This window comes from Coccinella septempunctata, chromosome 6, assembly GCF_907165205.1.
Source record: "Coccinella septempunctata chromosome 6, icCocSept1.1, whole genome shotgun sequence".
Taxonomy (NCBI): Eukaryota; Metazoa; Arthropoda; class Insecta; order Coleoptera; family Coccinellidae; genus Coccinella; species Coccinella septempunctata.
In genome coordinates, this window is record NC_058194.1 from 1,279,556 (window position 1) to 1,293,926 (window position 14,371).

Here is a 14,371-nt window from a genome sequence, read left to right on the forward strand (position 1 = left end):
TTTACGTCGTTTTTCTTACATGCCGCTGAAGATTTCAACGTTTTTCATCTGTTGATATGCGATAAACCGGAGCTGACGACGTTTTTCAGTCTTGTCGTATTCTGGAATTTTCGGATTTTTGCCGTGAGAGGGGATATGCCTATAAAAGCGAATTTTCCCCCCGCGACGGTCACTTTTTTCGACTTTTCGACTGTTACTTCAGTTCGTCGGCTGACTTTTGAATTTTACTTCAGTGCTTTCCTTTCGCTTGAGTATTATTTCGCTTTCTAACGTGGTTTCTAACTTCTAGTATAAATTCAGTTGATTTTCCGTAGTACTTTCGCCGTTGAGAATAATCATTTTGTGTTATTTGCATCAGTGCTTAGAATTAATTTTTTTAGTTTTTCTTTTTAAATCCTTTGAGTTTCGAGTGCTTGAAACAAAGGAGGTAGGTCCCCGTCTGTACCGTTCAGTTTCTTTGTTAGACCTACGCCGTTACTTCTTTAACTTTGACACTGCTGTACTGTATCGTTTCCTGTTGTATTTTATCGTTCTTTACCCTGTCCGCGTTCCGCGTCATAAGTGTTAGATCCGAAATCTCTTCTTTTCTGTCAATCATGGTGTGCTATAACCCTTGGGGCAGAGAATAAGAGATACCGCACGTTACTGAAGGGAAAGTTCCGTCAACCCCCCTGTCCGCGTTCCGCGTCATAGGTGTTAGATCCGAAATCTCTTCTTTTCTGTCAATCATGGTGTGCTATAACCCTTGGGGCAGAGAATAAGAGATACCGCACGTAATCAGTGAAATCCCGTAGTTGCGTTAAAAATAGACATTTTCTTCGCTGTCAATCATGGTGTGCTATAACCCTTGGGGCAGCGAATAAAAGTCACGAACCGACCCGCCCTTATTGTGTTTCATTCCCGGAGAAATACAACTACACACCGATACCGTATAGCAAGTCCTTAGCATTCGTCAGTTCTGGTTGGCGCATTTTTATTGAACCGTTAATTTTTCACTACACCCGGTACAAATTTCATAACGTGCTCGTGACCGGATAAGATTTCCCAAATGTATTTTCACTGATAGAATCACTCATATTTTATATCACACATATCTCCCTTGTACACATAATTAGTTTCCGAAGTTGTGAATAAACTTTTACATAGTTCGATTTTGACTTCTTCGTTGTCGCTACTACCCTAGACAACACCGAGCTCTGTCTCTGGCTAGCAGCTACCCTGGTAGGTTTGCTATTCTTCCTATTGAAAAGAATAGCTGGCGCTCGAGATTAAAGGCTTCTCCGAGAAACGCACGTTACAATATACCACCTCAGATTAGCGTCCACATAGAGGCCCAGCAGTCTCACGTCGTCTCTCGCCTCCAAGACTCCTTGATTGTATTCAATGATGAGAGGTTCGCATGGTTTATCCTGATTCTGAAACCTGACTATCACCGACTTGGTCAGATTGAGTATGAGTGCATTTTTGTAACACCAATCAGTGAAACATTGTACTATAGTCTCACATAGCAACTTCAATTCCTGCAGACTTTTCGCTTTGATAGCGATAGAGGTATCATCAGCGAACATCACCAGTATATTGGCTACCACATATGCAGGCAGATCGTTTATGAACAGTAGAAACAGTAGTGGGCCCAGAACAGATCCTTGAGCGACACCTAGGCTGTTAGTGTGTTCGTCAGATGTAGCGTCATTCAATCGAACATAAATTCTGCGATCAGATAAAAAAGTCCTGATCCAATCCAGAAACACACCCCTGAATCCCATTTGGTACATCTTATCCAGAATGAAACGATGTTGCAGAGTGTCGAACGCCTTCGACAGATCAAAAAATATACCTGCCACGTACTCACCGCCGTCAAGGCTCTTGTAGACAAATTCAAAAAATTCACAACTGGCCGTTTGGGTTGACCTACCATGTCTGAAGCCGTGTTGCTGATCAGATAGTATGGAGTACTTTGTCAAATAATTGTACATGCGATTGTATATTATTCTTTCAAAAATCTTGGACAATTGACTTAAGATGGAGATAGGTCGATAATTTGTTATATCCTGGCTGTCACCATTCTTGTGGACTGGTAAAATCCGTGCCAATTTAAGGACAGATGGGAAATGCCCAGAGGACACTGATTCATTTAGTAAATGAGAAATAGGTTCAGAAATCAAAGGAGCCAAGACCTTGAGGGCTCTGGCTGATATCATATCAGGTCCTGGGCTACCACCATTCTTCAGTCCGCAAATGGTAGATGAAACTTCCTGGGCAGTAGCAGGAAAGAAAAAGAAATTACTATTAAGGGAAGCCTGCAAGGTGCAAGAACTAGAAAGGGAAACGCCAAAATATGTATGAACAGAGGCAGCATTAACCTCGGTGAAAAATTTGGCAAAGGCCTCCGACACCTTCTGTGGACAAGAAATGAGTTCATTGTCAACCCGGAGAGTGATGTTATTCTCGGATTTGACTCTATTATTCAATTCTTTATTAACTAACTTCCAAACTGTTTTGCAAACATTATCTGAACTATGTAGAATTTTTTTGTTGTAAGCCAATTTAGAGAACTTCAGTAATTGATTGTACTCAGATTTCGCACTACTATATAAGTGTGAAGCCTCGAGCGTGTTCAAGTTCTTCGTCAGCCAGTGCAGGTTCCTCAAATTGTCCCGAGCTGAAATGATTGACTGTTATCTATATCATTTACATCATTATTTGCCAAACTTCAAAGTTCTGAATGAATTAAAATCTAAACTTGAAAATATACGAGATAATTTTCGCAAGAATTTCAATGAAATCTGAAAATTTTCATCATTCTGGAGCATTCTGGACATCAATAATTCTCGAATCATCCATGGAATAAATTCAATTTTATCCAATATAACACGCAAAACGAAATGTTATTCGAACTCGGCATCTTGAGCAATTCGTTCCTAAAAAGCCCGAATCAGGTAGAAAATTTTGAACCCTTCATATCAGCGTTAACACGTGTTTTGCAGTAAACAGATGCCGATTTCGTTTTCAACGGGCCATGTAACTAGGGTCGGCGTTGGGTGAAAGGATGAACGGTTCTTGCAACAAGAAGAATTTGAATTTTCACGGTGAGGGCATTTGTTTTAAAATTTACAGAGTACAGTGTTTCACGAGTAAACAGACAAATGAAAATCGTGAAAAGAGGGCATTGAGCTGAGTTCAGAATCATACCATATACAGGGTGTTCCAAAACAAGTGAATCAAACGTTACACCACGATAGAGTAAACCAAATATTATCGAATGACACCAACATTAGTTCGACGAAAATGTACCGTTTCCAAAATAATCAGAATTTTATTAAAATACATAAAGTTGCCGATTTTCGAACTATTTTTCTTAATAACAGGGCCAGTTTGTGAAAAAGGATATCGATTTTAAATTATATTGAAGTAATATTATTGTTTCATCTCCCCTAATTGAAATTATTTTAAGTAGTTAATCGATAACCATAACCTAAGTAAATGTAAATTAAAACAATTGTTTTTTCTACATGATTTTTAATACTCAGAATAAACAGGGGTGATAATATGGGAGAAAAACGCTATCCTCAATAACAAATTGGCCTTGTGACTGAAAAAATAGTTCGAAAATCGGCAACTTTAGGTTAGGATTTTTTAGAAACGGTACATTTTCGCTCAACTAATGTTGGTGTCATTCGATAGTATTTGATCTACTCTATCGTGGTGTGACGTTTGATTCAATAGTTTTGGGGAACCCTATATATAGGTTTCTTCGAGGTTTTTTGAAATTTCTCGAATTTCCGTTTGGCTATAACTCCTGAAATTCTGATCAAGTCGACTGAAAATTTATATTTAGCCTTGAGTTGTTAATTTCATTGAAACAGAGCATTAAAATTCGACAAAAATCTGGACCGAGCTCAGTGAGGCTTTACTTAACTTCAAACTAATAAAAACACCATGTATGTAGTTTTTTAATCATAATTTCAACTTTTTTTGTTATCTGCATTATTATTGTCCCAAAATGAATTGATTTTTGGGATGCCCCACCTGTTGATCATGTTCTAGAAATAATTGTTTTGGTCAGACGCCTCTAAGGAGTAGAGCATTTCATGAAAATGTATTTAGAAATCCATAGTTGATTTTTTTTCAAAGAATATTCTGTTGAATGTGTTCAACAATTATACCATATTCGGTCTTCAAAATACTCTTTCACAAGGATAAAATGTTTCAAAATTGATAATATCCAAATATGTATGGAAAAACTACGCTATCTTGAAACTAAAATTTAAAACTTGATATTCAGAATGAATCTATTTTTCTATGGACAACTAGTTGTGTGAATACAAACAAAGAAAGAAATCGCGGGGTGTCAGATCTGGAGATCTAGCAGTCCAATATTGGGGTCCTACCCTTCTAATAAAATGACCTGAAATACTGATGAATACTTTTGCTGGTGCATGAATATCATTAATGTTTCAATAACAAATTGTAATAAGACCAGAACAATCCATAGATTTCCATAGATCCAATAATGACTATAACGGAATCAGTGAAGAATTCGAAAGTGCATTTATCATACTTATCCGAAGTGCCAATCATTACCTTCACTAAAAGACCAAATGAGGTGAAAACCAGTTCGGAAAATTACTTCAGTTCCACGTTGTCCATAAAAAACGATTCATTCATAAGACATCGAATTATAATTATTATTTTCATGATCATGATAGCGTAGTTTTTTATTTCTATTTTTGTTCATTATCAATAATAAAGCTTATTACCACTGTTAATGACTTATCTGAATAACCAGATATGCTATAAATATCAAAAACAAATGCAAGACATATATTGAGAACGAAAAAATTCAGTTGAACATTTCCAATTCCATTTTTAGATTTCCTCAGTTGATTGGCGATCATATTCATCCCATTAATTAATGTGAAGTAAAAGTCAATATGCATCGCTGTTTTTTCCAGACATTTCACGATCAAACAATTATTCATTAAAAATAATCTGAAAAGGCATACCAAAGTTTCATTGATTTTGAGAAAATCAATGAAGATACCTGAAAAATTCAAAATTATGACGAGAAAAACTACAAACAGAGTGTTTTGCATGAGTTTAAATTTGAATATATCCTCAATGAGTCCGGTCCTGTGTTCGTCAACTTTTGATGTTCTGTTTTATTGAAACTTAGAAGTTTGAGCGGATAATGAATTTTTAGCCGAATCCAACTAAAATATTTGAAGTTATAGCCGAACAAAAATTAGGGAAATTTGAATAAACTCCTCTCTATATCGGAAACGGAATGCCTAAGACACACATATGAGGTGTTTTTGAACTTAGCTCAATGCCCTCTATTCACGGTTTTCGTTTGTCCGTTTACTTGTGAAACACCCTGTGTACTGAAAAATTTCAAAAGACTCCTCGAGCAATTAAGAAATGCCATTAAATCAAGGAGTTTCTTTTGAACCGCTATGATGAAAAATGTCAATATCCAGTTATTATTATTATTTGGAGTGATTCATCGAAAATCCCCAATACCTCGAAAACCAAGGCACTTTTGCCAAACGTAAAATATATTTATTTGAACCGCCATAGAGTACTCTACCCGCAGGCTCCATATTATCCACTCATTACGCCACACCCTGTATAATTATTATTATTATATCAATGTATTGAAAATAAACAGACATGAATACTAGGCAGTTGTTTTGTTTGAAGGTGAAGCTCCTGTTGCTTCAAACTTCTTTTAATTATTTTGACGCAAGATGATTTTTGTTGAGGAATTCAACATTCTCGTAATAATCCGTTCATTTCTTCAAGAGATACCCATTCCCTACCACCTATGAGTATTTAATTCAATGCTAACACTGCATCAAATGCATTTCATCTTCGGGTTGATTTTTTTGAATTCTACAACTGATGTAACGTCTTCAGCCAAAGAAAATAAACAACAGTAACTCTCCTCAAGCTACTGATTACTTCTATTTTCCATGTAAATAAATAGATTTGGTATGTCTTCAATCAGTTTGTATAAATGTCAATTATGTTCGTTACATATTTTCGACGCAATATTTTCCGAAGTGATTTGACATTGTGATGAAATACTTAATTACTGAGAGTCTCACGTAGAACGGACTACGTAGCACTGATTTAAAACTCAAAAATGTTTTGACAAGCGTCTTAACCCAACATTTTCGTACCATACAGAGTGAAAGGTATTCAATTTCCATGGCCAATCCTGTGCTAAAATGAAAGTGAATGAAGTATAGAAGCTGAAAGTAAAACGTATATCTTTGTTGATTCATTCGGGAAAAACATTTCAATGGAGTTCCTCATGTCGTGAATATAATGCCCAAAATTTAGATAACTATTTCATACCAGAACAAATTCGGTAAAATTGTCTTTGGAATTAATCTTATATGTAACGAAAAATTTCATTGTCATGTATCATTCATTTTAGGACCTATACGGTATTAAACTCCCCTATCGGACGAAGTATCGTAGACATAGCATACTTATTCAAAACTGTTGATATTCATGAAGAAAAGATAATAATTTCTGTCCAAATTCATTTACTCCGAATCCTTATCAATCAATTATTAGCGTATGAAGTTTATTAATATCAGTATCGTTCTCGAACTATTTACAGGTTTCAGTATGTGTGAATGAATCGGAAGAGCAGCTGTATTCTGTATATGAGTAGAATTCAAGCTGCCCTACTTTCTGTCCTCCTGAAATCTGGCAACGTTGCGGGAGGTGAGAGCGCACTACTAATAAGAAATATATGCGGAGGTAGTAAGGTCTGATTCGTTTAAAGAAAAATTTTTCAATGAAAATCTTTTCCCCTCTTTAGGTACCCCTGTTATTTAACTTCCCCTCTACATATATAAGCAAAAATTATTCCAATTAAAAAACTCCTTCACCCGGAGGTCAGGTCGCCCAATGAACTTAACGGAGGTAACAACGAACTACGGGTTCATATATATATATATATATATAGTATACAATTAACGGTCGTAGTATTCAGTAAAATAGGTTAAGGGATGTCGACCAAGTAATAAAATAAAGAAAGATGTTTACTCTTTAATCATAGCCTAGCTTTCGAAAACTCTTCGTTTCTTCTTCAGGGCAACTGTAATGGCAAATAACAGTAAAATTAAAAAACAATGTTAAAATGAATCTCACAAACTTACTGAAATCTGAGGTCAAAACAAACACAAAATAATCATGGTTAAAATGGTAACAGTTTATGCTATTCTAATTCCAGGAGTCAAATATTCTTTCTATTCAAAAATCCACTAAATTACACAATCTAGGTTAAAAGTCAAAATCTAATGAAGTCAATTTTCTAGAAACGTCAAAAACCACAGAGCACAGAACAATCACCTCAACCCGACAAAAGACATTTCACGAGAATCTCATCCATCTACAGGACCGTCAAAAAATGGTAGAAAATGCAAGAATTTTAGACATGAACAACAACTACAGGAAACGATGCATTTTGGAAATGATCCATATAAGAAACAATCAAGAAAATTCAATTAATAAAAAAACGGACACTCAAAACCTAAGTCCAATATATGCCTACTTATTGGAGTACTCCCGTATACCATTTTTTGACGGTCCTGTAGATGGATGAGATTCTCGTGAAATGTCTTTTGTCGGGTTGAGGTGATTGTTCTGTGCTCTGTGGTTTTTGACGTTTCTAGAAAATTGACTTCATTAGATTTTGACTTTTAACCTAGATTGTGTAATTTAGTGGATTTTTGAATAGAAAGAATATTTGACTCCTGGAATTAGAATAGCATAAACTGTTACCATTTTAACCATGATTATTTTGTGTTTGTTTTGACCTCAGATTTCAGTAAGTTTGTGAGATTCATTTTAACATTGTTTTTTAATTTTACTGTTATTTGCCATTACAGTTGCCCTGAAGAAGAAACGAAGAGTTTTCGAAAGCTAGGCTATGATTAAAGAGTAAACATCTTTCTTTATTTTATTACTTGGTCGACATCCCTTAACCTATTTTACTGAATACTACGACCGTTAATTGTATACTACTTATCAACATGGGATTCTTTCAAGAGATGTCATCACTTTATGGCAGAGAAGCATCAAAGTTAATGAAGGAGTGGAGTGGCAATAGCAGAAGACTTGCAAATTTGCTGAACAGAAGAATATTCTTATTAGAATGCAAGAGACAACGATTAATACCCAACCATATAGGAGCTGGAGTCAAAAACGTTCTCAACCTGTTTGAGTTTCATAATCGAAGTAAACTCAACCGGAAAATTGAAAATTTTAACACTAATTTGACAAGAAAACTACTTTCTCTGGAGATCGAACACACACAATTGAAGATTACACACACAAACAAGAGAAACAGCAACATAAATGAAAAACTGAAGTATATAATACCATCGGTCACCCTACAAGAATTTTTCAGACGTCAACAAATTTTGTTCAATAGAACTTTCCATCAGGTAAAAACAAAAAACCTTAGCAAAATAAGAAATCTCCAGGAAAAATCTGTTAATGTTAACTTCAGAGTGCAGGATAGGTGGTTCAGAAATTTAACTGGAGCTGAGATACCACCAGAAGTTAAGATCACATTGTCACTGGGTTCAAAATTCAACATACCTGTTAACCTCAAAGAGGTGAAAGTAAAAGATCTGATAGCCGATGTTGAGAGTATATTGGATTTAGTCGAAGAAGACAAGAGAAACACCCTCAGAGCCAAGGTCACTAGTATAATCACCAGTGAACTACACAAAAATGAAAACAATAACCACTACATAGGGAAGTTATACAATGTGACAAAATCTTTTCTCAAAACAAACAACCAATTGTTGGTGCTTGACAGTGACAAGGGTTCAGTGACGGTACTCATGAACAGAACGGATTACTTTACCAAAATGTATGAAATTGTCAACACAGACAACTTTAGAGAGGTACCCAGAGATCCAACATCCACAATCCAGACCAAGACAAACAAAATCATCAGCACACTGGAAACTGAAGGGATAATAAGCAGCATCCAAGCCAAACAAATGAAGTCGTATAATTCGACTAGTCCAAGAATGTATGGTAACCCAAAAATCCATAAAGAAAATATTCCAATGAGACCAATAGTTTCGGATGTAAAAGGTCCAACTTGCAAACTATCTGAGTACATAGCTCAAATTCTTACATCAGCCTATGACGACACCAACAATTACTATGTTAAGGACTCCTTTGATTTTTCAGCCAAGATTAATAACTTTGAACTACCACCAGGTTATGTTTTGATCTCTCTGGATGTTGTCAATTTATTTGGGAATATTTCCAGGGAACTTGTTCTTGCTGCATTGGATGATAGCTGGGATAAAATAAGTGAACACTGCACGATACCACAAGAAAAATTCAAGCAGATAATTACATTTCTTATGGATTCGGGATACTTCATGTTTAATGGAAAGTATTACTTTCAGATGTTTGGATGCATTATGGGTTCCAGACTCAGCCCAATTATATCACTGTATGTTATGGATTACCTACTTACCAAGAGTATACCGAGATTGACCTTTATATTAGGCTTCATTAAGAAATTTGTGGATGATCTGATCATATCCCTACCTTCATCAGGGATAAATGAAATTCTAGAAGTATTTAATGACTTTGATCCAAATATAAAGTTTACTGTCGAGATGGAGGATGACAACAACTCCGTCCCATTTCTCGATACAAGAGTGTGCAGGGTGGGAGACAGAGTTAGGCTTGATTGGTATAGGAAGGAGACCTCATCAGGTAGATTTATACACTTCTTATCAGACCATTCGATAAACACAAAAGTAAATTTCATTAGAGAGCAGAAAAACAGAATAGAGAGAATATGTGATCCTATGTTCCTTGATACCAACTTAAAAAAACTGTTCAGACTTTTATCAGACAACTCGTATCCCAAAGCAATGTTAAACAAATTGCTCTTTTCGTCATCTGAAAGAGAAACACCAACCAGGAATACTGATTTGGGAATCTTAGATAACAATGAGCCAATTAAATATCGTAGCCTACCCAACATACAGAATCTAACTGGTAAAATAAAGAAGTGTTTTCTGGGTTTAAATTCCATAAAGATTGTACCCCAGTCGAAAAAGAAAATTTCAGCACTCTACTCGAAATTAAAAGACCCTATACCAGATTATCTAAAATCAAATGTCATATATGAAATAGAGTGTTCAGACTGCCACCAGACATACATTGGTCAGACATCCCAACACTTGAAACAAAGATTAACACTACACAAAAGTGATATAAAGAAAAACAACCCTAGATGTGCATTGTCTGTTCACGCCAATCGATATTCACATGCTGCAGACCTAGAAAATGCAAGAATTTTAGACATGAACAACAACTACAGGAAACGATGCATTTTGGAAATGATCCATATAAGAAACAATCAAGAAAATTCAATTAATAAAAAAACGGACACTCAAAACCTAAGTCCAATATATGCCTACTTATTGGAGTACTCCCGTATACCATTTTTTGACGGTCCTGTAGATCACTGGTTCTTAACCGGTGGTCCGCGGACCACTGGTGGTCCCTGGAAGCATCCGAAGTGGTCCGCGAAGCCATCCGACAGGACATAGGGTTGAACCAGACTGAAGAGCACTTATTGATTTTAATTATTTTATATTAGTTTTCTAGAAAAATGCCACCAAAACGAAAATATGACGGCTTTCATATTGAACTGGGTTTCTTCAATAGAAAAAATAGGGAGACTAGACCCCAATGATCCCTCTTTTCAAGGACATATTTATGCGAGCAGGGGTTTTCGATTCTACTGATAATTAAAAACAAGCATCGAAATCGGTTTTATGCCAGTGCCGACATGCCAGTTTGGCATTAAGTACCTAGCACTGAACCAAGTATTTATAAATAGGTGAAGAGTATGCAGTGAAAAAAAGCGCATTGAAATAATAAAGTTTCTGTTTATTTATCTGCTTAAAAATGCAAATATAAAATACTGTTGGCTCTGAATGATTGTTGGCGTGTTTCGTTCATTCAAATTTATAACTACAACAACCTTGTTTATTCATTTACAAAAATAGACATCTACGTACTTAGGCCCGTTTGCACCAATCCCCCTTAAAATCAGTACTTAACTTAGCGTAGTTTAAAGTTAATGAACGCTTAATTTTATTGTCAGTTGCACGATTGCGGCTTAACAGAATCTTAAGTAAGGGACCCTTAAGTTTTCATATCTAGTGATATTTCCGTTTTTTTATTTTGGTGCAACTTCATTCTAGTCTAATAAAGCCTTTTCATTGGTTGACCGGTTGCCGATGATCGTTATCATTTCATTAACTTAACTTTATTATCCTGTCAGTCAGTGTCAAGTAAACTATTACACCAGGTAAGAAAATCAAATCATTAATGATGCCACAGATTCAATAATCAACAAAATGAAAACATTATTGAAGCCAACTGAGAAAACACTTCATAATTAAGTCGGAAATCGTTTCACGAATTGGGACTTGAATATTTCTGTGGCATCATTAATGATTTGATTTTCTTACCTGGTAATCTGATTAGAGATATGTACGTATTTGGACTTCTTGGAGATTTCTATCGATCAAGTGTTACCGCATGTTATTGGAAATACTGCAAACTATATCGAAGATAATTTAGATTGAGTTTCAGCAAGATTGAGCTCCTTCGCAATACGCTTTGTTTGTTCGACATCTTGATTAAAGATTTCTATGTCAGTGGATTGGAGGAAGGAAGCCACAGTCATGGTTGTTTTGAAGCTCAAAATGTCGATTTTCCACAAAAAAACACAAGTGCCATGAAAACACCACTTCATTTTCAAATACTTAGTTGAGAATATTTCGAGAACTAATGCATAAAATGAAAAAACAATTACTGTGCTGAATTCAGTATAAAAATACCTTTCAAATGAGGTATCACTCACCCCATCTTCCCTATTCAAAAATTGGGGGTGAGGGTTGTAGTAGCAAGGGTTGAAGCGCTATGCGTCCGTAACCTACATCTTAAGTTGTCTCCCTCGAAACAGAAATCGACCTGTCCGAGCATTTCTATCGAAAAAATTTATTTCGTCTGTAATCTCGTCTGTTTCGTTTTCAAATGGCCACCCTGTATTATCATCAAAGAGTGACAACTTTTTGTTGCTGAATTAGCATTATGATTGATAATGAAATGGATTGTCAAATAAAAGGTACTTGACGTTATTAGAAAAACCACAGCAGTTCTGCAGCCAGTTTATGAGTTCAACAAATTATTTTAGGTTAGAATCCCGCCCTTAAATACCTAAGTGGTCATTACAGGAGCGCTTAAATTTAAGCCTAGCTTTAGCCATTTAAACGTCACTTTACAGTTGGTGCAACGTTATTTAAGTTAAGGGTTCATTTTAAGGGACACTTAACACTAAGTGCGTTTGATGCAAACGGGTCTCAATATTGCCTCCGAACAGTTGGTGGTCCGTGACAAGACAACAATTTTGTCAAATGGTCCCTGATCACTAAAAGGTTAAGAACCACTGCTGTAGATGGATGAGATTCTCGTGAAATGTCTTTTGTCGGGTTGAGGTGATTGTTCTGTGCTCTGTGGTTTTTGACGTTTCTAGAAAATTGACTTCATTAGATTTTGACTTTTAACCTAGATTGTGTAATTTAGTGGATTTTTGAATAGAAAGAATATTTGACTCCTGGAATTAGAATAGCATAAACTGTTACCATTTTAACCATGATTATTTTGTGTTTGTTTTGACCTCAGATTTCAGTAAGTTTGTGAGATTCATTTTAACATTGTTTTTTAATTTTACTGTTATTTGCCATTACAGTTGCCCTGAAGAAGAAACGAAGAGTTTTCGAAAGCTAGGCTATGATTAAAGAGTAAACATCTTTCTTTATTTTATTACTTGGTCGACATCCCTTAACCTATTTTACTATATATATATATATATATATATATATATATATATATATATATATATATATATATATATATATATATATATATATATATATATATATATAGTAAAATATATATATATATATATATATAATATATATATATATATATATATATATATATATATATATATATATATATATATATATATATATACATATATTCTCACTTATATATATATATATATATATATATATATATATATATATATATATATAAGTGAGAATATATGTAACTCCGGTCTTCTATATGAACTTGAACGATAAAGGGTTGAACGGATTAATAATATGGGCCAAACTATTCCAATACTACATTTATTCTACGTCTACGTTTCGAATCCGTTTGGAACCTTCCTCAGGACTCTGTAATACAGGACAAGAGAATATATCATACTATTATCTCCCTTTTCTAGCACAAGACTTACTGAATATTGAGTATAAAAGTCACAACTCTCCACTAACAAGGGAATCTTCAATAATTTACAATTCCTCATATAACTACATTAAAATCTCTACATTGATATCGTGTGTCATTCTTCTTCTTATCTAAAATCTTAACACTAACCTACGTCTCTACTACGTTTCCTACTATATGAATAGTCAAACAAAAAGAAATAAATGTTACTTACATTATCTATATCTTTTCTATAATTCAGAGCACTTTTACAATTCTTAATGTGATACATTAAGAATTAAGAAACACCCGTTTATTCAAATTTCGTTCAATTTCTAACACTTTAGCGGAATTATAATCCATGCAATGCTTTGTGGATCTGCAGTGCTCAGCAAGCGCACAAACCTTTTTTGTATTTTTGATGTCACTTTTGTGTTGTGTAATACGTTTCTTTAATTGTTGCGACGTCTGACCAATATAAGTACCCTCACATGACATACAGGGTATACTATACACCACATCACGCGTTCTTCCAACATCCAACCTATCCTTGACTGAACTAAACAATTTTCCAATCCTGAAATCGTTTCTTACAGCTATTTTAATGTTGTCAGTTCTAAGTAAATTAATCAACGGATAAGTGATTCCCCTCATGAAGGGCAGAGAAGAAAACATGACCTCAGTCACTGAGGAGAATATGACTGAGGTCATATTCTTTCATCCAAGGTTGGATGTTGGAAGAACGCGTGATGTGGTGTATAGGTATAGTATACCCTGTATGTCATGTGAGGGTACTTATATTGGTCAGACGTCGCAACAATTGAAGAAACTTATTACACAACACAAAAGTGACATCAAAAATACAAAAAAGGTTTGTGCGCTTGCTGAGCACTGCAGATCCACAAAGCATTGCATGGATTATAATTCCGCTAAAGTCCCTAGAATTCTAATTCCAAATTTACCAGCTTTAGATCTCAGCATCTCCCAACGCTTCACGACATCTTGCGACTTGAAAGTA

At 35.1% G+C, this 14,371-nt stretch overlaps 1 protein-coding gene across 1 annotated transcript; it reads left to right on the forward strand.

Annotated features, from left to right (window-relative positions):
* The first annotated feature begins 7,766 nt into the window (after window positions 1-7,766).
* On the forward strand, window positions 7,767-12,615 carry LOC123315335. The gene is made up of 3 exons (XM_044900994.1): window positions 7,767-7,849; window positions 7,911-10,527; window positions 12,536-12,615. The coding sequence occupies exons 2-3, from the start codon at window positions 8,055-8,057 to the stop codon at window positions 12,541-12,543; spliced, it is 2,481 nt and encodes an 826-aa protein (XP_044756929.1). The 5' UTR covers window positions 7,767-7,849; window positions 7,911-8,054; the 3' UTR covers window positions 12,544-12,615.
* The last annotated feature ends 1,756 nt before the right edge of the window (window positions 12,616-14,371 follow it).

Bases quoted from the DNA above. Each gene is read 5' to 3' on its own strand.
- LOC123315335 (XM_044900994.1), top strand. From the start codon at position 8,055: ATGGGATTCTTTCAAGAGATGTCATCACTTTATGGCAGAGAAGCATCA.